Source organism: Opisthocomus hoazin, chromosome 8, assembly GCF_030867145.1.
Source record: "Opisthocomus hoazin isolate bOpiHoa1 chromosome 8, bOpiHoa1.hap1, whole genome shotgun sequence".
NCBI classification, from domain to species: Eukaryota; Metazoa; Chordata; class Aves; order Opisthocomiformes; family Opisthocomidae; genus Opisthocomus; species Opisthocomus hoazin.
In genome coordinates this window covers 20,618,221-20,643,950 of record NC_134421.1, presented here as the reverse complement: position 1 = coordinate 20,643,950, position 25,730 = coordinate 20,618,221, and the positions used below count along the sequence as shown (strand labels likewise).

Genomic DNA, 25,730 nt, shown 5'->3' with positions numbered 1-25,730 from the left:
TTGTGTCCTCCTTTCCTACATTAAGCACATTTTAAAAAGACCTCAGTTGAAGTTTTATGACAGAATCTGGTCTCAGCATTAGTACACTCTCCCAAAGCAGACATGATTAACAATGTTTTCATAAACACCAGTTACTGAGTCCAGATAGCACTAAAATTATGATATATTAACAATACATTCATTAATTTTGAAAAATTTAAACAAAAATACAAGAAAGCTGATCTCAGATATATGAAAAACAGAAAAATACTTCATCAGCTAAGATTACAAAATTTTGTCTGAATGATAGCATTACTGAAAAATTAATAAATTCATAGTTAAACCTTAAATATCTATTGTAATTCATAAAATGCTTCTTTTATATACCCTACTACTTGTAGCATTTATCTCACTTGTCTAACGTAGTATGTGGAATATTATTGTTTTTAATAATCTTTGGTGTTTCAGTGCAGACTCGTATTGTAGTATATATGGATTGACTAACACATCCAGACACAGAAATTGTTCGCAACTTCTAATTTTTCCCATACGAAAGAAACCCATGTTGTCTTTTATAAGTGATCCATCCAGTAAGCCGTGATGCATCAGAAGGCCTCTTCCAGCAACATCAGCCTCTACACTAAAAAGTCCTTTAATAACTCTTCTCAATCTCCAGTATTCTCAAACTGCAAGCAGGCTAATCTCTATTTACCTCAATTATTCTACACATGCTTCTCCCAGAACACTCCACACACTTTATACTAGGGTTTATTCTTTGCCTAATATCTTGAACTAAGCATCTGCATCAGATGTGGCAGCCCTCTGAGACGTACGGATGTCTACTTCTTATTTATTCTCCTTATATAGCTTTCCAAAATCAAATAGTAAGATTTCATGCTAGGCTTGATATCTCTTGTTTGGAATGCTAGTAGAAGCCTCCACTGATACATTCTATAAAATAGACGTATAATGCATACAATGCATATCAACTCCTGGCTTCGTGGCTGGTGCTGTCATGAAGGTTTTGGCTTTTATGACAATGGGACACTCTTTCATGACTGTAACCTGTTAGGGAGGGATAGGATCCACCTGTCTAGCAGAGGTAAGGGAATCTTGGGCAGCAGACTGGTCAACTTGGTGTGGCGGGCTTTAAACTGAAGCACTCAGGGCAATGGGACCCAAAGTGGCAATGCTCGTGCCATTACATCCAACTGGGGAATAAGCCAGGCCAATCAGAGCAGCAACAAATGTTCTTTCGCTTTCTCCCAAATTGAGAGCCAGAAGCCCAACCACCTTAAGGGTATGCATGGCTACAGTGGATCCTCTGGCACCCCTCCAGGGAAACCTGCATGCTCTATTACCTCTCTGAAATGCCTATACACCAATGCACGCAACATGGGGAATAGACAGGAAGAACTAGAGATCTGTGTGCAGTCTCAGGGCCATGATCCCATTGCAATTACAGAGACATCGTGGGATAGCTCACATGATTGGAATGATGTCATAGATGGATACGCACTTTTTAGGAAAGACAGGCCAGCAAGGCAAGGTGGTGGAGTTGCTCTTTAAGTGAGAGAGCAACTGGAATGTATCGAGCTCTGCTTAGGAGTGGATGAAGCATGAGTCAAGAGCTTATGGGTAAGAATAAAGGGACAGGCTAATACTGGCGACCTTGTTGTGGGTGTTTACTACAGGCCACCTGATCAGGAAGAAGAAGTCGATGAGGCCTTCTACAGACAGCCTAAAGTAGCCTCACGATCACAGGCCCTGGTTCTCATGGCACCGTGCTATCTGCTGGAAAGACAACACAGCCAGGCACACACAGTCCAGGAGGTTCCTGCAGAGAATTAATGATAACTTCTTGACACAGGTGCTGGAGGAGCCAACAAGGAGAGGTGTGCTGCTGGACCCTGTACTGACAAACAAAGAAGGACTGGTTGAGGATGTGAAGGCTGGGGGCAGCCTTGGCTGCAGTGACGATGAGATGGTGAAGTTCAGGATCATGCATGGAGGAAGCAGGGCAGTAACTAGGATCACAACCTTGAACTTCAGGAGAGCTAACTTTGGTGTCTTCAAGCACCTGCTTGGAGGAATCCCATGCGTTAGGGCTCTAGAAGACAGGAGGGTTCAAGACAGCTAGGTACTATTCAAGAATCACTTCCTCCATGCTCAAGATCAGTGCTTCCCCATGAGTAAGAAATCTAGCAAAGGAGGCAGGAGACCTGAATGGATTCTAGCAAAACTCAAATGGAAGAAGATCTACAGAATGTGGAAAGAGGGACAGGCCACTTGGGAGGAATATAAGAACATTGTCAGAGTATAGAGCAATGCAATGAGGAAGACTAAGGCCCATCTGGAATTAAATTTGGAAGGGATGTCAAAGACAACACGAAGCGCTTCTTCAAGTATGTCAGTAGCAAACAGAAGACTAGGGAAAATATGGGCCCGCTGCTGAATGAGGTGGGTGCTCTGGTGACAGAGGAGACAGAGAAGGTGGAGTTACTGAATACCTTCTTTGCTTCAGCCTTTACTGCTAAGGCTGGTCCTCAGGAATCCCAGTCCCTGGAGGTAAAAGACATATCCTGGAGAAAGAAAGAGCTTCCCTTGGTCAAAGAGGATCAATTTAGAGATCATTTAAGCAAAATGGACACCCACAAATCCATGGGCCCCAATAGGATGCACCCATGAGTACTGAGGGAGATGTCATTGCTAAGACACTCTCTGTCATCTTTGAAAGGTCATGGAGAACAGAAGTGCCTGAGGACTGGAGGAAAGCCGATGTCACTCCAGTCTTCACAAAGGGCAAGAAGGAGGACCCAGGGAACTACAGGCCGGTCAGCTTCACCTCCATCCCAGGAAAGATGATGGAAGAACTCTTTCTGGAGGTAATCATTAAGCAAATGGAGGAAAAGAAGGTTATCAGGAATAGTCAACATGGATTCACCAAGGGGAAATCATGTCTGACCAATCTAATAGCTTTCTGTGATGGCATGACTGGCTGGGTAGATGAAGGGAGAGCTGTGGATGTAGTCTACCTTGACTTCAGCAAGGCTTTTGACATGGTCTCCCATAACAGCCTCCTAGGGAAGCTCAGGAAGTGTGGGCTAGACGAGTGGACAGTGAGGTGGATTGAGAACTGGCTGAATGGCAGAACTCAGAGGATTGTTACCATCAGCGGCACAGAGTCTAGCTGGAAGCCTGTAACTAGTGGGGTTTCTCAGGGGTCAGTAATTGTCCCAGTCTTGTTTAACTTCTTCATCAATGACCTGGATGAAGAGTTAGAGTGTACCCTCAGCAAGTTTGCTGATGACACAAAACTGGGAGGACTGGTGGATACACCAGAAGGCTGTGCTGTCATTCAGCGTGACCTGGACAGGCTGGAGAGTTGGGAGCAGAGGAAGCTGGTGAAGTTCAACAAGGGCAAGTGCAGGGTCCTGCACCTGGGGAGGAATAACTCCATGCATCAGTACAGGCTTGGGGTGGACCTGCTGCAGAGCAGCTCTGAAGAGAGGGACCCGGGCGTGCTGGTGGACGACAGGTTAACCATGAGCCAGCAGTGTGCCCTGGTTGCCAGGAAGGCCAATGGTACCCTGGGGTGCATTAAGAAGAGTGTGACCAGCAGGTCAAGGGAGGTTCTCCTCCCCCTCTGCACTGCCCTAGTGAGGCCCCATCTGGAGTACTGCATCCAGTTCTGGGCTCCCCAGTTCAAGAAAAATGAGGAGCTACTGAAGAGAGTCCAGCATAGGGCTACTATGATTGATGAGGGGACGGATGATTAGGGGACAGGAGCATCTGTCCTATGAGGAAAGGCTGAGGGAGATGGGCTTGTTTAGCCTGAAGAAGAGAAGGCTGAGAGGGGATCTTGTAAATGCTTATAAATATCTGAAGTGTGGGTGTCAGAAGGATGGAGACAGACTCTTTTCAGTGACGCCCAGCAGCAGGACAAGGAGCAACAGGCACACACTAAAGCAGAAGAAGTTCCAGTTGAATATGAGGAAGAACTTCTTCCCTCTGAGGGTGACGGAGCACTGGAACAGGCTGCCCAGGGAGGTTGTGGAGTCTCCTTCTCTGGAGATACTCAAAACCCACCTGGACAAGGTCCTGTGCAGCCTGCTGTAGGTGACCCTGCTTTGGCAGGGGGGTTGGACTAGATGATCCACAGAGGTCCCTTCCAACCCCTACCATTCTGTGATTCTGTGTGATTCTGTGACTGTGATTCTGGTACGCAAAATATAAGAACAATCCCTGTTTGTCACTGATTTTAAAATCTATAGTTTAGATCAGCTAGCACCAAAAATGTTTGGAAAAATGACTGCAAGTTATTCTGTCCACAGCTGAGAAGCGAAATTCATCTACACAGCAGCAATCAAATATGAAACCTGTAGGAAGTCTCTGCATTTTCCATGAAAGGCAGGTATTAGGAAAACAATGTTTCATCTGAGGCTTTTAAGAGTACTTACACAAGGGGCAAATTATTTCCAGGTCAACTGCTATGTAAAGACAAACATCTGGGATTCATTGACAGCCTCATTTACACATATGCAATGACAGTCTATAAACAGATTGAAAAGCCAAAAATAATTAAAATAAACTCTAAACAGCCATTCACTTAAAATTACAGATTTTACTCTCCTTTGCTTCATTTTTCAATTACATCTACACAAAGTGAGTCCAATGCAATGACATTACATTATGACACATTTGCATATGCAAAAAACATGTCTACAAAACCAGTAGAGAGTTACGTTTATCTTCATTCAAAAAACTGTTTTAAATAAAATGAAAGCTGTAGGTGTTAGTTTCAATGCTTGGATAATAACAGAAACTATACCTTTGGGAGAAGCTGGATTGCTTGGAGTATTCTCTGTCTGTGTCCAGAGTTAAGGATTCCTATTTCCAAGAGATCCTGGTCCTCCATTACGTTGCTTCCCTAAAAATGGAAAAACAAGGTAAAATAAAAATGAAAAAATAGCAGATGCCTTCAGTAGCCTGAAACAAGCCCTTCTGTTGCATTTAAAAGAGAAAATTTTGAATAACTTCTATTATCTGACAAGAATCACAAATTACTGATGATTGCATTCATTGTCACGAGGACATAATATGGTGGAAGGTGCTTGAACTCACGGACAATTACTATACTGCTGGCAGTGCTAGTAGTGGAGAAACTGGAGCTCTTACTCCAGCCAAATACCAGATGTGAACCTTCTTTCATCTGATGGAAACCAAGGACATGACTAGAGAAATTTTTTCATTCCCCTGCTACTTCACCCAGCTATATACGCTGTTCTTTCTTCTCCAGACTGAGCACAGACAGCATAAGCAGAGTGGATGAGGATAAAATTATTTGCTTCCGTGTTAGTAAAATGGTGAGAAAAACAAAGAGAGGGTGTGGTATCAACAAACTGCATACAGTTCCCACCCCCCTAAATTTAACTGTACCAGCGCAGTCCTAACTTCACCCACCACTGCTCTTATCTCCCTGCTTGCACGCAGGTCAGCTAACTTCTAACATGCAAATAGCTGACAAAGACCAACTGTTCAAACAATACACAAAATAAGCAGCCTCAAAAGTTCATAAAATAAGACTCCACAATTCAAGCCTGTATTCTTAGGACTTGCTACCAGTAGGAGAGGACCTATAGCTCCACAAACAGGATACTATGACTCCTAAGTTCAAGGAGTCTGACACCACCTAGATAGTGCGTTCAGCATTTAAAGGTTAAGGTACTTTATTAGCTGGCAGCAACTCTTGGGAATCACAGGAGGCACAACAGTAGCTCAAAAATGGAACTGAAGCCAGGGATCAAATCAAGATGGTTCAAAGTAGTCTGGCATTCTTGTATTGCTTTTTTAGACTACCTCATTTTAGACAAAAACTCAGTGGGTTTTTTTTAGTTTTTAAAAAGCTTCGAACTATTACAGCTGTGAAGAAAACCTGCAAAAACCAGATGACCTGTCTGAAATCTTGCCCCTGTTGGAGTCTCTGGAGTCTCATGACACTAATTTGCTCGAAGAAAGAATTCTTATTATTTGCACTCATTTAACATCATCACAAAATAGGCTTTATGTGAGCAAATCCATTAAAAACTTCACCTTTCCATTTGGCTTGCTGCTTCTGACTCAGTAGAAATCTTAAGTGGCAGCAAAATGAAAAGCTAATAGGTGCATAACAGAACATGCTTAAATACTTTGCTGAATCAGGGCTTAATAATGGAGATGAATTCTTTCTGAATATCAAATCTCCTGTCCTACAGCAACATAGCTTTATTTCAAAAAGCACACTGGAATATGCAATACTTCACCCTGTTCAGCTGCTAAATCTCCACTCTTTTCAGATGGGCTGATTAGTTTACAGATGGACCCTTGAGGACTCTCAAGTGCTACTCTGCAGAGTATCCTGCAAAATCTAGGAGAGGTCTTTTTAAGGCAATCATGGCAACTTTGCAAAGCTATTACATTTGAAATTATATTTCATGGTAAGTGGTATGATTTAAGACTACAAGTCTGCAAATCATATCCTGAAAGAATTTGTGTGCAGCATTCAGAACAGGGACAGGCAGAGATCTGGTCTAAAGGGAGAAGCTGTGCAGTCGTGCCGTTTTAAGTAGATCAACTGGTGTAAGAGTGCCTGCAACACAGGGTGTGCAAACAGTGATAGTGATGAGGTGGGGTTAATACCCCCTTCATCTCACTGGTAAACACATATGAAATGTAATTTCCCCTTTCTTCCTTTCTCCTGTAAATAACCTAAAGGAGGCTGTAAACATAGAGGAAAAACTGGGGAAAAAAACCCCTGCATTTTGGGCTGGATTCTCCAGCTGCTGGAAATAGCATAAATGGATTTATGTAACCCAAGCCAGCTGAAGATCCAGTCCAAAATAAAGACTATACATTTTTGTTCATTTTAATAAATGCAGCTATTTTGTTTACAGCTACTGCTTTCAGTTCATTTCATTGTTTTTCAGATTTCACCTTTCATCACCGCATGATATTTATACACAGTCATGGTACACTCATCACTGAGCTACTACACACAGTTAACTGGTGTCAGTAACCTTGGCGTCCAGCTTCAAATACTGCAATGTTTAAAACCCAGTTCAAGTAACACTTAGGCACAGGAAAAATCCTGTCTATTTGCACAAAGTTGCTGCATAGCAGAGACAGCATTATTTTATTAATTCTTTACTATTGTTTTTACCTTATATATTAGTTCATATATTTTGTTTCTTTGCAGTTTGGTATTATATATTTTTTAAAGTATGTCAAGGTTACAAAATCAAATATTTAAAACTCAGGGAAGCCTCCTTGTCCCCTGTTGGAGAAGGCAACAACCTGGTCTTTCAGCGTGTTCAGATTTTGGAGATTTTCCTGTGTGTTAGCATCAATGCCAACAGTAGCAGACACTCATCCCTCCTCTAAAACAGACTTCACTGTGTGCTGTCATAGAGCTAAGCCAGTTCTTCTTCTTTCCACAGGAACAAACCAGGAAGCTTTAGATACTCAGTCTGTACCCACTATTGCTTAACATAGAGGAGTAAACTTATAGCAGTAGAAAGCTACAGACATGCCTGTGAAGAGAAAGAAACAGTCCTCCTTATTCCTATCTCCCTGGTATCTGCTCCCATTCTCCCCTTAATACCAGTCCCTGATTCTTTTTTTACCCGATTCCTCTTCTTGTGCTCCTCCAGTCTCCTTCCATAGGGTCCTACGTTGAAAGTGAGGAAAACCTTACTTCCTTCTGCAGCAGATCCAAGACAAGAGGAGAAATTCTCTCCCTGCTCTTAGCTGCCAGGCACACATTTGTTATAAGCTGGGCCAAATTTAACCTCAATTAACTTTACAGAGATGACATGGTAAATGTAATTAAAATGAATATTAATGCAAGAATGTCTTTTCACATTACTACAGCCTTAAAAATAGCTGAGCTCTGTCAGCTGAAACATTCACCAAAAAGAAACTATTCTAGCAGACACCTAGAGAATTTGAGTCTAAAGATTTAACTTCAATATGCTTATATACAGAACCGGCATTTCTAACAGGGAATATGGGACAGCAATCTCTCTGTGGGTTATTATGCTCTTATTATGCAATAAAAACATAAGAGGCTTTGTGATATTATAGTTTCTTAAGTCTATAGGAAAACTTAGTTGGAAGGAAAACTTGCTTCTCAGAATTAAAGCAGTAAGAATATATCAAAATTGCTTATACTAGGACAGACTCAGATCTCATTCACTTCAGCTTACACTGTTGAAGTTCCTGTCTTGTTAACACATAAGAGCAGTCTTACTTATGAATTAGAAAGGTTATAGTTCTGAAGTTCCAGTTAGGAAAGAGTGTAGCTGCCGCCCCTGGGATTTGTGGTTCTGCACAGTTCTCGGGAATATCATCTTTTTCCCTGTAAGCATATACAGGAAGCCAATCTCCTGAGTAAGAAGGCAATAGTTTCACAGAACAGTTGGGCTCAAGAAGGAAAGAAAAACGACTCTGCATGTGGGAGACTGAAGGCACATGAAAAACAACACAATTTAAAAAAAACAGAAATTTTGCCAAAATCTGACATAGTTCCTATAAATAAGTTCAGAACAAAATATGTAAGGTAGACTATGAGATAAAGATTTTACTGGCATTTATTTGGGTTGTGCCACACAAAATCACCTCTGGCACTTTCCACCTCAAGTTAATGTAGCCTTCCCCCCAAAATGCTGGGTTAGACCTTTATATCAGATTCCTAATGTACATAAGTATGTATAAATGTACACAGAATCTTTAGAAAATAATTTAGTCTGGAATATGTCAGATTTACAGCAAAAAAATTACTCTTTATTAAAAATAGCCTAATTTTAATACATTAAACAGCTCAAAGAACCACTAAAATCCATTAAAGAAAAAGATTCATAAACTTGTAGACAACTTCATTTACTATCAAAAGTGAACAACTTTCAAGATTCTGAAAAAAAAAAAAAAAGACACATCCTACATCCAGCAGGAGCAAAAGCACTTTGAAGATTTGTCCCTGAAGATGGTGATTAGAAGAACATAGTAGGATGATGGGCATGACTGTATGTTACTCATTGCACCCATTTTGTACATATGTTTTGAATCTTTCTTCACATATATTCTGTGCAGGAGACCTATGATGAAAAATGCCAATGTCAATGGCTGGGAAAAAAAAGAAAGAAAAAATGCAAAATGGAGACTGAAGTCAGAGGGAGAAAACTGAGACCAAAAGCATCAAAGAGCTCTATTGTTCCTTACCCATTCCACCCCAAATGCATAACTGGGAAGGAAGGGAGCAGGCATCTGGTACCAATGGGAACAAGGACTGTTACGAAGCACCTCCTCAACGGCTCACTAAAACAGCCCCCTCTTCATTCCTAATTGCTTTGCTTCTCAACCACCTAATCCTAATATCCTTCCAAACTGCATCCCCTTGAAACAGTTGACATCTAAAGTGTCCTCGGTCTGGGAACAAATTAAAAACATATCACAAAATGGTTAAGGACACATCGAATAATCAGGACTTTTCTTTTTCATTGTCTAAATCATACACCAGAAGGTTTATGAATTTTCATCACAACACAGGTTTTCCACAAGGTAAAAGATTTTATTTCTTAGAGACTTGCAAGAAATGACTAGAGAAATGTAGTTTTCAATAACGAAAACGGCTTCTTCTTCGTGCAAAAATTTCAGGCAATGTGCCATACATTTCATCTCCAAACAAGAACTGGCAAATGACCAGAATTTAGCAAGCTTCAGTGTGAGTGAAAAGGTTGCTTCTCACTAGTATTGCCACTGTTAACATGAAAACAAGATCTGTAAGAAGGATTATTGAGTGAAATGCTTAACTTGTACTTTGAGGTCAGAAAGATTTATCAGATTCCTGGAGATAGTGCAGAAATTGTTATTTCACCTACAAATCTGACAAGACTACGTTAGAAAAATCCCCTGCAGAAGCATGAAATTTTGCCTTGGGGAGAAGAGATTGATTATGAAATAGGTTAGGAAGAAAGGACTGAGCATGTTGCAAAATAATCACTTGCTAACGCTGTTCCAAAATGTTTTGGTTTTAAACTACTGATACTGATACTCATTCTCAATCCCCACCTTGCTTTATTGTCAGTCTTTACATTTATGACTTTCTTAGCAATTACAAACCCCACAAAATCAAAGAGAAAACTGGAAGAAAGTTTTCCATATTACTGCCATTTTGTCAGGAAGTAATAATAAATTACTATTGAAATGCTAACTATAAAAGGCCATTTCACTCATAGGTGAGAGTGACATGATGGCAATTCAGAGTCCTAATTTACAAACTATGCATAAAGGCAGAAGGTGAAATAAGTAGGGTCAGTTTAAAAAGGAGTCCCAACAGACTCCTAGTCCCACTCTACCTATGTTTTAAATATGTGTCTCTAGTACATATTCAGCACTTTGAGAAGTGAACCTGAAGTAACCAGTGCCATCAAAAGCTTTTCAAATATTGATATTACAAGGAACATATAGTCACAGACCCTTCACAACAGTAATAGTTAATTAAAGTACCGTGATAATTAAACAATACTGATAGCTGGGGTAAGGATCCTTGTAGGAAGAATTTCTGCTATTTTTATCCTCTCTTCCTTGTAGCACTGATTCATTACAACCAACACAATTGTCACATGCAAATTAGCTGCACAGATAAGGTGGCAATTGAAAAAATTACCTCTGATGTCGCACTTGGCCCACTTAATTACTAACACTGTTGACCCAACTCTGTCTGCCTATTTAGTCATAACAATTCAATAAAATAATTATTAATACTTACCTAAATTACATCTTAATGTCTTGAATGTATATTGTGAAGATAATTTCACTTCGTTTGAGTAATGAAAATTCCAGAGAGTCTATATTGTACCATTATTCAGATTAGTTGAGATAAAAGCTAGTTAGCTTAGATGCTAAATTTCTCAAAGGACCCACTTTAAAATCAATATTACTGTGAGCTAATTAACAGAATTCTAAATTCTCAGAAAAAATATTCCTCTCTCCAGTAAGTGTGTAAGTTTGGGGAATGCGGGAAGTGGTAAACATGCTATTCTCAGACATAACAAAAATGCTGAATACCTGCACGTAACAGGGAGTTCTCTTTAACCTTGGAGGTAACACTGGTGTTAGTAAATCTAAAAACTCAACCTCTCAGAATGTCTCACAGAAGTATTTCCTTCCCCACATTTTTATCAACCCTCATCATGTTGTTTAAAATGTGAACCACCCATATCAGCCTGGAGAATACAAAACAGAGTCAAAGACTTCAGCTACAAAATTCTGGGTAGGGTTCATGTCTTAAAAATAGGTTATTCACAGAAAGGGTATATGAAATAGCAGCAAGGAAAACACACGCTCAAGAAAATACTCAAGCCTTCACACACTTGCAGCCTAAAGTTATGACAGAAGTCTTGGAAGCACTTGTACCCCTGCCTGCAGCTAAATCCCTCTCACACTGGCAGTTTTACTTTTGGGCTGTCTGGTGTTCAAGCTCTCCATTCTGAGCAGATGGAGCAGCTTGGAAACCACATCAGACCTTACAGTGAGTCTAGAAAGTAGGTCCTCCTCTCAGATGCCATCAGAGCTTGGTCTCGTAGGAAGTCTCAGAGCATGTCCATGGCAGAAACACAGGAGAATGGCATGAATTGGTAGTTGCTCTTTCTTACAAATGTGATGGAAGGAGGAAGAATTGCTTTATGTTTCTTTCTCATAGCATGGCCAAGCCATTAGAGGATTCATGCAGATGGTGGGAGATCAGATTCATGTGTCTTTCTCAAACTTGATTTCCTAAAAAGAGCGGAAGCTATGCAACAACTGATAGGAAAGGGGTGGAGGAGGAATCGTTCACTGGTTCTGCTGAAACTAAATTGCTGTGAAGTTTGGTCAGTAAGCCAGAAAGGAATATTATCCTTTAGACCAGTGACAGCTGGCTGTGGTAAATCAATCTTGTGCTGTTGCTAGAAATGTTTCTGGTTTACTTCCAGTGACTTGCAAATATAAAAAGCAGAGAGAAAGCTAAAAATTCAGGACTTTCGGTTTCTTTCAACCGAGTATCCTAACTTCTGAGCTAAAGACTCATGCTCCTGGTGCATACTGTAATTTGAAAGAAAACAGTGAGACAGCTGTCCTCATCCAAAGGGACGACTTGGGTATCAAGATCCAGGGAGCAGCAGGGGAAATCCAGCCTCTAACTGGTGTCGAATGCAGGGCTGCATCAGGAGCCAAAAATTTCAGGTATAACTCCTGCTTGGCTTCCTCTGCTTAGCATTGCAAACCCCTTTCTTAATTGTCTTTCTCTTCCTATCAAGTTATACAGTGTCTTGTGTGCCTAATTCATTTGTAGGGATCCTGCTCCCAGAGACAGGAACTGTAAAGCCAAGTGTGGCAATGCTCACCATTGCTGCAGCTAACTACATTTTTAGTATGGTCTTGGAGGCCTCACCTGGCTGCTTGGAGTCCACTCTGTGTGCTGCAAAATGAAGGCACTGCCGAACTTTCAGGTGCCCAAACGATTTTCAGGACATAGCTGCTAGTAATTGGAGGCTATTAGATCAATTAAACTTGCTGTTTTGTTTAATATTATATTACTGAATGTAATAAAATATGAAGCAGCTCCCAAAACTGAGAAACACCAGAAAATGATGTTTTCTATGTGTCATGGATTTGCTATGTTTAGATGCGTTTCACGTTCCACCATGCGGCTTTTGATCTGTAGTGGTGAAGGAAGGGTAAAAGGTAAGAGAGCTTGTAAGCTAACAAGGAACTGGAATATACTAACTTTTTCTAGGTGAAAATTAAAAGGGTGTGGGGAAAATATGCAGTTAGGTTTGCCTACTAAACACAGTTGTTATGCTGAGACCCCTTTTAATGCATTCCTACAGATTTTGCTTGCTAAGGGAGACACAACGAGTAGCAGGATTGAATAAGGTATTGTTGTCTCCCACTGCACACAGATGAGATTTCTGTTACATATGATTTTTCTTATACAAGCCATTGTGATTTATTTCCATGGTATGTACAGAGCCAGCAGTGTGCCCTGGCTGCCAAGAAAGCCAATGGGATCCTGGGGTGCATCAAGAAGAGTGTGGCCAGCAGGACGAGGGAGGTTCTCCTTCCCCTCTACACTGCCCCAGTGAGGCCTCATCTGGAGTACTGTGTCCAGTTCTGGGCTCCCCAGTTCAAGAAAGATGAAGAGCTACTTGAGAGAGTCCAGCGGAGGGCTACGAGGATGGTGAGGGGACTGGAGCATCTCCCCTACGAGGAGAGGTTGAGGGAACTGGGCTTGTTCAGCCTGGAGAAGAGAAGGCTGCGAGGGGACCTTATAAATGTCTACAAATATCTGAAGGGTGGGTGTCAGGAGGATGGGGACAAGCTCTTTTCAGTGGTGCCCAGTGACAGGACAAGGGGCAATGTGCACAAACTGAGGCACAGGAAATTCCGTCTGAACATGAGGAGGAACTTCTTCCCTCTGAGGGTGACGGAGCACTGGAACAGGCTGCCCAGGGAGGTTGTGGAGTCTCCTTCTCTGGAGATATTCAAGACCCGCCTGGACAAGGTCCTGTGCAGCCTGCTGTAGGTGACCCTGCTTCGGCAGGGGGGTTGGACTAGATGACCCACAGAGGTCCCTTCCAACCCCTACTATTCTGTGATTCTGTGATTCTGTGATTCTGAAGCCCAAAAGGTAAGTGGAGATGGCCTCCATTTTCTTCAAACCCTTCTTAAAAAAATGAGAACATTTGATTAAGGGTTGAAAATTTTCTTTTCTTCCTTTGCTTGTTCTTATAATCCATTTCGCATGGGAAGTGGGCTGTGTTTTTCTTATCCCTTCCAATACAGCAGCCGGGTGGCTGGCTTTGTGGGCCCACTTCCGTCACCATGGCAACCAGCAGATCGCTGTGATGTGATCCCATGCGCTTTATGTCACTACACGGTACTATTTTTCTCCGGTAACGATTTGGGAGCTGCATTTCCCTGTTCTCATAAAGGAGGATTAATTATTGTTCCACTGGATGGTCATCCCACATGTCACACGTGAACTGCAGCATCATACTAGGACGCATTTCACTTCACATGTAGCAACTTCAGGAATGATTGGCTTGCACCATGAACCTATGTTCAGCACCAGTCAGACACTGCTCCTCAGAAACACGCTAGAGAATCTGAATCGAGGCTATTGTTCTCAAGAATCATAAGTATGACTATACTAGGTGAGATCAAAGGTCTCTCTAACTCATTGGTTCAGCATCCCTGATAGTCACCAAAACTGCCCAGAAAAGCAAAATATATAAATTATTTGTCTTATATATTGTTTTTCACTCTCATATGTGGGCTAATTTAAAGTTAAGCACATGGGCATTTAGTTACACTAGAGAGTGGATGTTGGATATATAGAAGGCAGAAGACCTGATGTTGCTAAATCCACCATAGATTTCAATGGATACATAGGGTTCAGCTGCTCTTTAGCTTCTAGAAGAAGCTGATCTACCATCCCTTTTCTAGACTGCAGCAAATCATCCCTGCATTCCAAAGCTTATTTCTTTCTATGTGTTGCAGAGATGGCAGAAGTCTTGGACTAGCCATCTAACAAATTAACTTTGGGATCATATATTCCACAAGAATCAAAACGAAAGCAGTCCTTTCAAAACTATGCTATGGTAACAGGCCCAAACTTGTAGATTGTATAGAAGAAAGGATACTTAGAATCACAGAATGGTTTGGGTCAGAAGGGATAGGCAGGGACATCTTTCATGTTGCTCAAAGCCCTCTCCAACCTGGCTTTGAAAACATTCAGGGAGGGAGCATCTACCACCTCTCTGGGCAACCTGTTCCAGTGCCTCACCACCCTCACTGAAAAAAATTTCTTCCTTATATCCAATCTAAATCTACTCTCTTTTAGTTTAAAACTGTTACCCCTTGTCCTGTCACTACAGGCCTTGGTAAAGCTCTCTCTCAATCATTCTTACAGGTCCCCTTTAAGTACTAAAAGGCCGCAATAAGGTCTCCCCAGAACCTTCTCTTCTGCAGGTTGAACAACTCCAATTCTCTCATAGGAGAGGTGCTCCAGTCCTCTGATCATTTCTTTGGCCCTCCTCTGGACCTGCTCCAACAGGTCCATGTCTTTCCTGTGCTGAGGGCTCCAGAGCTGGATGGAGTCCCAAAACTCCAGGTGTGGTCTCACCAGAGCGGAGCAGAAGGGCAGAATCACCTCCCTCAACCTGCTGGCCACGCTGCTTTTGATGCAGCCCAGGATACAGCTGGCCTTCTGGGCTGCGAGTGCACATTGACAGGTCATGTCCAGCTCTTTCAGCCACCAGTACCCCCAAGTCCTTCTCCGCAGGGCAGCTCTTAATTCATTCCCCAGTCTGTGCTGATATTGGTGATTGCCCTGACCCATGTGCAGGACCTTGCACGTGGCCTTGTTGAACTTCATGAGGTTCCCATGGGCCCATTCCTCAAGCCTGTCAAGGCCCCCAGATGGCATCCCTTCTACGTATAAAGGGGATATTTCACTCTCCTTCCTCTGATCCCTAAAACACTTGAACAAGGTATAACTGGACAACGAGTCCAAAGAATGACAGAAAGACATTCCAATTGTGCTAACTTTATCCAAAAATTGAAGGTTCCATTATGGAAAACAGCTGTGTAGCCACCGATATGTATGCAGTGCACTCTGGAGTGATTCACTGATCACTGCCTTTCTTACTATTTCTTTGTCAAACCATGACAACATATTTTTAATATTAAACAGTAACACTTCACGTAGCATGGTCTAGCTATATCACTAATAATACAGCAACTGTCACCCAGAACCTATAAAAAAACCTATGTAGCTGTTGACTGGATGCCATATAAAATATTAATTACCCCAGGCATCACAATAGTTTGCCCACAATTTTTAAGTATCTTGCCATTGAATAATAATATTTATAACTCTGAAATGTAAAAATAAACAAACACATTCAATAAACAGACAAACAAATGCAAAATCAGATTTCTGGCTGGGTGAGCCAGACAGTAAACTGTCTACTTTCTGTTCCCTTTCTCCCTTCGTATCTGTTTTTTCTCCCTGTGCAACTTCTTCCCAATCCACATATTTTTTCAGATATAGTTCAAATATTGTGATGTTTCTTTCTGGTCACATTCTCTGCTTTATTTACACATTTTTCACTCTTTTGCAAATATTCTTGTACTGTTTATCTCAGATACAATACAAAAGCAGAAATTAGTGTGATTACTATAGTTCTGTGTTTTCTACCCATAACTGAGTAGTTAGCAGTTACAAATAATCAATCACACAACATGACATTTTTACTCCAATCCATAAATTACTTACATATATAATGACAGGCATAATTTTTTATTATTGAATATAAGAAAAAAATCCATGCATTTGAAGAAGTCTGTTCTCAGAAATTGAACTATGTAACTTGAACTCCAGCCAAAGCAAGTACTAGCTGCGAAGCTTCAAGTCACATACAGGTCTCATACAGGCAGTCCTAGCATCTTGATATAGCCCTATGAACTATCCTTCCTGTCTAGCAAATAGCATTTGGTTTCAAGAATCTTCAAGGTAAAGGTAAACTCGTTCTGTTATTTATCTGAGGGGCTGATCATTTTTCCCATAGACATGCTGTATTTTCTTAAAAATCTGAGTTAACATTCAAAATATGAGAGGACAGCTTGATATATTCTTAGGGTAGTATTACCTGTATGCAGACTGACTGAATCCCACAACAGTGTGGAAGGATTTTGCAATGTTGCTACACAGCTGACTTTCTAAGTACGCATGTTGAGATATCTAATGTCTGAGTTTAGCAATCTGACACTAGCACTTCATTTCCCTCAGTCCCAGGAAACCTTCAGGCAAATCAGTTCACCTTGTATGGCACCCTCCTTCCTGATGCTACTGTGATGAGCGTTTCCACAAACCTATTTCCTATGAAAGGATACCACATTCAATAACTAATGTTTAGGGAGTCTTTGGGGCCTCCCCTTATCCAAATTCAAGCAGTTCTTTTACTGATGCTTTGCAGATTTCTTTGTAAGCAAGCTTTTTCTAATTTAATTTTTCTTTGTTATAAAGAAATACTCCTAATGGTCCTGATGAACACTTGTGATTCTCACTGGCCTCTAATATTGGGTCCAAAAGAGACCAATACTACCAACAAATGAGATAATAAATCTGCGTGCTCCCGGTCCAGCGACACAAGATTGCAGGAGACTGTAACTTCACTTGATATAATTCTTATATTTCAGTATACCTTCTTAAAAGGAAAAGTTACTGCAATGAATAAATCGGACAAAAGAAGCGCTGCTGATTCCCCACTACCCATTAAAGGAATGTTGCAAAGTCACAAAGCTACAAAATACCAGTACGAAAACTGTTAAACACTGGCTTACCACCCCTCACCCCAGGATACATATTCTACATGGCATCATACACAGAGTAAAACTATATTTATGAATAAACTATGAATTCAGTGCAGGGGGATGGATGGTACTTATGAAATAAGATAGGTGATATTTCTTTTTTTAGCCTTTATCATTCTCTGTGTGGGTCCATGTCTTATACATAGTTTTCCACTGAAGACCTCACCAGTAAGAATGACTCACTTTCTTCAGACTTTTTTTAGACATTCATTGAAATAATATTAGACAGCTCCAAAACAGGAATTAATATATTATATGTTTCCTTCAAGGCAAGATGGCATTTTTATACCCATTATACAGATGAAGAATTAAAAGTGGGAGTAATTGGGGCCAAAATTTTTAAAAAACCCCAAACTATTAGTTCTTAGTACCTAAATGCAGAGTTTGTTTTCTTCCATTTCAATGAGCACTTAGTATCTATCTACATATGTATTCAAAGGACAACTGTAGTCAAATTCAATTTTAGCTGTGAGCACACACACTTCAGCAAATCTGGATTCTGCTCCTTCCCTTGAGCATGTGTATCAATGGGTTTTCAGTGCAATGGTTTTATCAGAAAAGCTTGTCACAATCTGTAGCTAGCTGTCCAGGTAAATCAGAAGCGTGAGACACCTTGAAAAATGGAAAAATCTGAATAATATGGTACTACAAAGCATGCCAGAAAGCATGGCCAGCTTTCTGCAAGAAGTCAGCTTAAGGCTAGCCAAGCAAACTACCTCTCACTCGGCACCAGTTCTGTTGGGCCAGAGCTGTCTCCCAAAGAGTGACAAGAACATCTCTGTGAAAACCATCCAGTTAAAAGTCCCTCTGCTTTTGTTCAGGACTCCCTAAAATGTTTGAAGTTAGTAAAAGAACTCAGATGTGAAGCAGATTTCCTCTGTCCTCCTTTTTGTTTTCTTTTGTTCCCCCCCTTTCTTCCTCTTCTTCCCTCTTTCTCTCCTTCCCTCCCTCCTTCCTTTCTTCCTTCCTTTAATTTGGAGACAAAAAAGACACACGGTAATTCCTACTGAGGAAATGGAGAAAACGAGGAGATGGGGAGCACAAGAAGAGTCCATCTTGCAGGGATAATGTGGGAGGGAGAGACCTCAGAAACATAAACGCATTTTGGGGGAGAGGGTCAGACACAGAGAGTCTCAGAACTAAAGAGAAGTGAAGGGTGGTACCCGGGTAGCTGCAGGAGAGACAAGAGGAATGCTAAGAAACAGTTCCTGCCATGAGTTTGGTTTATAGAAAGTAATAAAATGCATGACTTCAAGATTAAAGTAATGAGTTCATACACAGAGAATGTTCCTGATTCATTTGTTTGGGACATAAAAATATTAATAAGTATTAAATATTTGTTTTGTTTTCCTGCACTATTTTTAGCTGAAGTCCAAACACTGCCACTGAATTTATTCAGAACTTAACTGAAGGTACTCAGTGAGATTCCTCGGGCGACCTGGTTACCTCTGGCTCCCTCCTGAGAAACTGTGCTTTCCAACTGCAGGTACTTAGAAACTTCTACTATCAAAGGACAGATGCAAGCAGATAATTGACCACAAGATAGTTCTTAATATACAGGTGTTTCTATCCCAGGATCCTCTCTTGATTTCATATATGTGGGCCAGCAATATTATATAATTTCCTAGCCAGATAATTAAGGGAACAGAGAAGTGTCTTCTGCAAACTCATAATCCAAATCAAAGGCTGACCTCAGAAAAGACCTTCAGATACATCGTCCTATGCATTCTCCAAAAACCAGGCTTCTTCTGCATGTGCTAGTAAGTGTTTTCTTTATTCTTTTCCCCTGAGTCTCCATTTCTTATCATTCAAGAAGGAAGGAAATCAACATGTACTTTAAACAAACACATATATGAAGCAAGATGCTATTACATACACAGCAGAGTTAAGAGACAGAGAAACCAAACCATACAAGCAGCAACAAAAAGCCTGATATTACAGGGAACCAAAGATTTGTCTGTATCTAGGTTCTTTGGCACAATATTCCACTTCTGCTGCATGAAGTTATTTTTCTGGGTAGAAAGTGAAGATCTACTATTTCTACAGGCAATAAAACAACTACTTAAAAAATCAGAACATCAGGAAATAGAAAGTTCATGGACAGAAGAGACACATTGCCAAACTCCAAGAGAGATGGAAAATGAAATAAAATAACTTGCATTGTCAATTTATAATTCCTTTCTGGCAACAAGAGGGATGCCTAGGGAGTTCAGACAAGCTAACAGAACTATAATATTCATACTATATTTAAAAATGGATCAAGGCTAAAAACCAATTCAGTATTGTGCAATCTTTTATCCTAATGCAGCATAGCAGCTAAGAACTATTATTTCTTTATAAAGGCCATCTTAACTACAAGAAGTGGGCTTTCTGTGTGATTAAAAGTAGAGCTGTTTGGAGAGAGCATACCTGAAGCAGTGAAAAAGCTGTTACATAGTGTGGCTACCGAAGAATAGAAGCTATTAATCTTTTCAGAGTTTTTAAGAGCTGTAGCCAGCTACACTTACATTTGTTTTTAGCGTGAGCTGCAAGGTTCCAGTGAATAAGGTGCAGATTTTTCCCCCCTTCTTTCTAATTGCAAAGGGGGATTGTGCACAGAGGGCAACTCTTTACCAATTCATGGTTGCTAACTAGGCAGTCAGAGAAAATATTGTTTGTGATTTATATCAGAAAGGTCATTTCATAGTGTTTATCCAGCATACGTTTATTCGTGGTACTCCAGTTTTAATATTTAAACTGACCATTAGCACTTGTATCCACAGTAACCTTATCCCTCTACATCTGCCACCTGGGCCGATACTTTGGCTTTCATATTTCAAAATTTCCATCTAGGTCTGGTCTTTTGATCAAAAAATTTTCAAAGAGTGATTATCCAGTCAAAGACTTTCAGCATAAACCTAGGAAAGATATGGTACACCTTGCAAATTTAACCCATTTTTGTTCCTGTCAATAATGCTATTAAATCATTCAGTTTCAAATAATTCAATAAATTACTGCATAAGATAATACTAATAAACATCTGAAACATGAGATTTCAGTTTAGTCATAGGTAGTATGTACAACAAGTGTATATACCATTAGTTTCATCAGTACCAGCCAGTTTAAAACAAATGCAGTGCATTCTTGCATGGAGATTTTATCCCATATGCACAGTAATTGGAGCTTAATGAGGGACAGCAAAAGATACAGAATATAATACATTCCATGGTGAATAAAATGTTTGAAATGTTTAATGTAGTGTTTTAAAGTCTACACAAGTAAATTATTTGGGGAGTAAAGTAGCATTTGTATTACTTGTTCTCCTGAAAATATGTTTCAGTCAGGAGTGGACTAAGACGACCAGAGACCAAGCGTGAATTTCATTGTCTGACCTCGTATTTAGAATGAATAAAAGCTTGTTAATTCAGCCAATTATGCTTATGTGGAACAAAATCATAGGTAAGACAAGGCAGTTTGCTTTGTCTGCACTGGGCCTTTACCTCACTTTCAGCAGTTGAAGAATATATCTTTTTTTCCCATTGACAGTCAAGAACATCAAACTTTCTTAGAACCGAACCTGTGCTAGACCCATGTAAAACACTTGAGCAAAGTTTTTGGAGGGGACCTCTGATGCACAGTGCTCAGCTTCTGAAAAATCATGACAAAAGTGTTTATAACTGATAATAGTTTTTAATTGTCTAAAGTTCTCATCTGAAGTGTTATCCTTTTATCTTTTCTAACTCTTTATAAACCAGTTTCTAAAATGCGAACATACATAAGAAGCATATTTGGATGCATAAGTACTTTAGAGTGATAACACGAGTCTAAAGTTGCAGATGAACAATACTAGACAAGTGTAAATCACTTCTGAATGAGAAGGCAGTTTTGGGGTCGTATTGCTTTAAACTACCTTTGGGCTAAGGATGTCAAATCATTAAGCAATGAAACATTAGAAAAATAAAACCAAGTTTTGTTTCTAACTGCTAGTTCTTTGAAATGTGTGCTTGTGCATACTCAAATCTCAGTACACTGAATGACGAAGCAATTTTGAGGGGAAAAATTAGTACAGAAACCTGTGATTGAAGACTGTATCATAAGGCATATGAATGTGAGGGATGAACTGAGGTTGCAGATTGACTATACTGCAGTTCTTTGTTTCTGAGCACATGGAATTTTTCACCTTAGTGAATTACCTTTTTGTGCAATATGTGTATGTGTGCCTGCACATGTGGGTGCGAGTGCATGGGTGAATAACAGTCAGCACATTGTGAAGGGCAGGCAGAACAGACAACACGCTGACAAAGGCTTCATGGGTTTCATTACTTTTGTCACTAAAAAGGTTAAAACTGGTGCTGGGGTGTTGGTACCATAAAAATATATGGGCATGGGTTATGGGAGAAGGAAACATTTTCACCAATGTGTGAGAAAACGGAAGATCTCTAAACTGAAGGAGACAAAGTTTAGGTGCCCAGGAAATTCAGAAGTGGTCAGGAAAATTATATACCAGGAATGGCTTGCTTGCATGGCAATTCTGGTACATCATATTCTAGAACAGCTTTTAAAAGGTAGTTGTAGTTTTACTAGCAAAATTAAGCTTGTCTCTGTTGTTGAAATTTTAATGATTTTAGATGGAAGGAAAGCTTCTCATCCATATGATGAAAGGCACAATGTGTTGTACAATGCATCTGTTTCTTTACTGGTTTCCCTAAATAGTTTGTTCATCTCCCAACTGCACAGTTAATTCATTTGGCTTTATTCTCTTCCCATTACATCTCATTGTGACATTCTGTTCACTTCCCCATTTTCTCCCCACCAGACTCAGTATCGATGACAGTAACTATCTGATGATAATAATATCATCACCCTTTTCTTTCTTGAATAAGGCATTAGTTGTATGGTGAAAGGCTGATGACAAAGAGGTCAGGAGTCTAGAAATCTATACTGAGGATGAATCCTGTGGTCTGAAATATATATTGGTACTATATTTGTATTTTCTTTGTCCTCTAATAATTCATTCATTCTCCAGGAGATGTCAGATTGCTACAGGATCTAGTATTTCCTCTGCAGTTTCTTAAGACTCTTCATCAAAGATCACCTGACCTAGATGATTCAGATATTTTAATTAACCAAGTACACATTTATCTGCTTGCAGTATGATTGCGCTCTCTCTCTCTCCACCTCCTTCTCTAATATCTCAGTGGTCTTCATTAACACTATATTTCACTAATTCTTGTAGTTTGTTCTTTATGGTAAAACTAAAAGGACTCTTATCCGACATTTAGTGGTGGTCATAACTCTCTTAATATTCCTTTTAGCTACAGCATATTGATAAGACCTTTTCTAAATATATTCTACTCACATAGTTAATGAAATGTCATTTTCTCCTGATGTTTCACTTATTGTACTTTGGTTATTTAACTATTCTTTCATGATATATTATCTCTTTTATTTACTTTAGATTGTTTCAATTTGATTCCTCTGCATTAACGCTTGTTCATAGAACTACCTGAGCTTTTGTTACATCACCCAGTCTTCCTTCATAAAGGAAAACATATCCCAGAGTCTTATACTTATTTCCAGTTATCTGCTGGTACCCATTAATCTTTACCTTCAGAATCCCACAATGTAATTATCTGTAATCAGGCTCCTCTGTACTGCTGTGTCCTTCAAACATTCAGGGAAGTCAGTCATTGCTTGGGATTAATTTACCTCTTGGTCCAGATTCCATTTAATTGTTTCTTGTTGGACAATATTGTTCTAAGACAGTAATATACACAACTGTATATTGTGTTCCTTTTAAAATTCCTTTTATTGTTTTTGGGTTTTTTTAAGAATTTATTTTATAAAGAAGTATTCCCATATGAAATAACTAAGAATGAGCTGTAGCTTTCTATTGCACACAGGCCACTGGTTTTAAGTCTACCATTGCCTTCCATTGCAAAGCTTTCTATTGTTTACTCACAACATAAATACAATTATAAACTGATTGTCCTATGAATCTTCAGTTTTTCACTATGAAGAGTAAAAACTCCTAGACTTTGTGTCTCTCAACCTTTAAACTTTGTTACTTTTAGTGACCTTTATATATTGTCCTGTTTTCCATATCTTTCATAAGTTATGAAGATTAGCATTATACACATCATTCTACACACAAACTTTTCTAACTCTTGAAGATTTAGCATTGTCTTTTTTAGTAAGAAAATCAGCTGGAAGGTTTTGGCCTTAAACAAATACATAGCAAGAACATTGTGTTGGCATTACATCTCTTATTTTATTAGTTTTTAAAATGTCATGCTTTATTATATCATTATTAGAATTTTCACCTGCTTTATCAACATAACTTTCTCGTAAACTTGTATTTAGGGTCAATAGACAATTCCTCACATATGTGGTCTCAGAATACAGTTCATCAGCGTTTGTACACCGAAATGAAGGCCAGTCTCTGCACTAGATGGGCTTTTAGCTCAAGCACAACATTTCACATGAACATTTAACATATTAGAACAGATGGGACTAATTTCAGTCCTCAAATACCATACTCACAGACATGTACCATGAAACAGTTTCACTTTTAGTGGTGACTGTACATGCAATGGGTTTCAATGTCTGTATTTGGCCCTCTGTTCTTAGTGAGGGTAAAACTGAGACTAATACATTGATACGTACATTGAACAAGCTATTTTCTCTTAGACTGCTGCAGAGTGAGCTTTCCAAAGAGGTAAATATACATTGGATGTCACTAACCTGAATTGCAGAGGTGAGGGGAAGGGCATTCCACCACATATACTTGCATCTGGATTCTCTACCAAGTGTACAGCCTGAAGTCCTGCCTGTGTGCTTTGTATGTACAACCTTGTGTGGAGCAAAATTTAAGTAGAGAAGGCCAAATATTCCAGAGCAAGCAGAGAAACTGTCACCTAAAGGTTAACTTAGCAGAAACTAGCAGACAGGCAGATGGACCCATCCCTCATTATAACTTCAAGATACAACTGTCAAGGCAGGTTTAGATGAAAACATACTCCCTCTGACTCTCAACGAATTCACCCTACCCAGGATGACTTCATTAAGTCAACCGTCTGTTTGGAGATGGTTTCCTTATGAATCAATTGTTCAAGTGAAATACACAAAAATTCTGTCTTGTTTTTCTTTCCTCTGCTGAGCAATTGTTACTGCCAAAATTTTCATAAAGTCCTTTGTGAGTTGCAGGATCAGTCACCAGCCTGCAGTGCCTGTGTTTTTCATACACACACACACGTGCACACACAAAATCGCATATATAAATATATAAACATGAAGCAGATTCCTCTAAAATGTATTTCCACTGGGGAATGAGCACTGCTTCTCCAGATCTGCATGCAGTCACTCAAGGATGATGAAGAATGGTCTGAGACCTCAAGACAGAAAGACAGTGCAAGCTATTATTTACGCATAAGACACTGAAGAGTACATTAATAAGCCCTTCTGTCACTCTGTCAGCTTGAGGAATACCATGACAGCATTAACTGCAGCATGTGGAATGGGATTATTTGTTAGGCCTGCTGGTGTCGCAGGATGACAGGCACGATCTTCATCTCTGGACCCACCTGAGCTCTACTTTGCCGGTTTTATAGTAAGAATCCCTACTAGGATGAAAAAGAAGATCTTGAAGCCTCAGGGCTGGATGTTCTGAGGGAGGAGAAAAAGCTTTCATAAAAATACTTTTTGTTTCCTTTTTGGCAAACTCTAGATGGATTCTAGCCCAAACTGAGCCATCAAAATTTTTGTGTCTACATGACAGCTTAAGGAAACCTGGTAAAAAAAAATCAGTACAGCCCAGACAACGATTCAGCTGATCAAATGAATTTACTTTAATTTATCCTAAAATAAGTACCTTAATAGTTAGTCAGCCAGTCAGCTAAATTGCATTCTATGCTCCATTGGCTTTAATGGCTGATTAGGTGCTTCACCATCTGAGGTGCTATAAATGCACATTGCCTGGAATCCAGCAGGAGCTCCAGATGCCTATGGGTTTTCCATAGATGCTGCATCATAAATTCCAGGCCTACACAGATGTCTTGGGCATCTCAAGTGATTCCAGCATGAGGGCAACTGAACTGAGTCCTAAACATCTACTGACTGGAACACATGTAGATACCTGCATCTGAACTTTTCCCCACTCTATGTCTGGCTAACAGGTTCGACTAAGTGAAGAGTTGGTCTCCCTCAGGAGCCAGTCGCAAAGGGTTACCAAGGTCAAGGAGAAGAGGACTCAGCAGAGAGCAGAGTGTCAAAGAGCCACTTTGCTCATGGAAGAAGCCAGGGCCACACTGGCACTGAGA

The 25,730-nt window shown here is 40.0% G+C and overlaps 1 protein-coding gene across 12 annotated transcripts in view; it reads right to left on the bottom strand.

The window, feature by feature from the left end:
* ANKS1B (ankyrin repeat and sterile alpha motif domain containing 1B) overlaps window positions 1–25,730 on the bottom strand; it is a 457,460-nt gene that overhangs the window by 169,242 nt on the left and 262,488 nt on the right. For all 12 annotated transcript variants that reach the window (XM_075427661.1, XM_075427668.1, XM_075427657.1 and 9 more), the window contains one exon: window positions 4,811–4,909. In XM_075427661.1, the coding sequence (XP_075283776.1) occupies window positions 4,811–4,909 (99 nt within the window). The remainder of the gene's footprint in view (window positions 1–4,810; window positions 4,910–25,730) is intronic.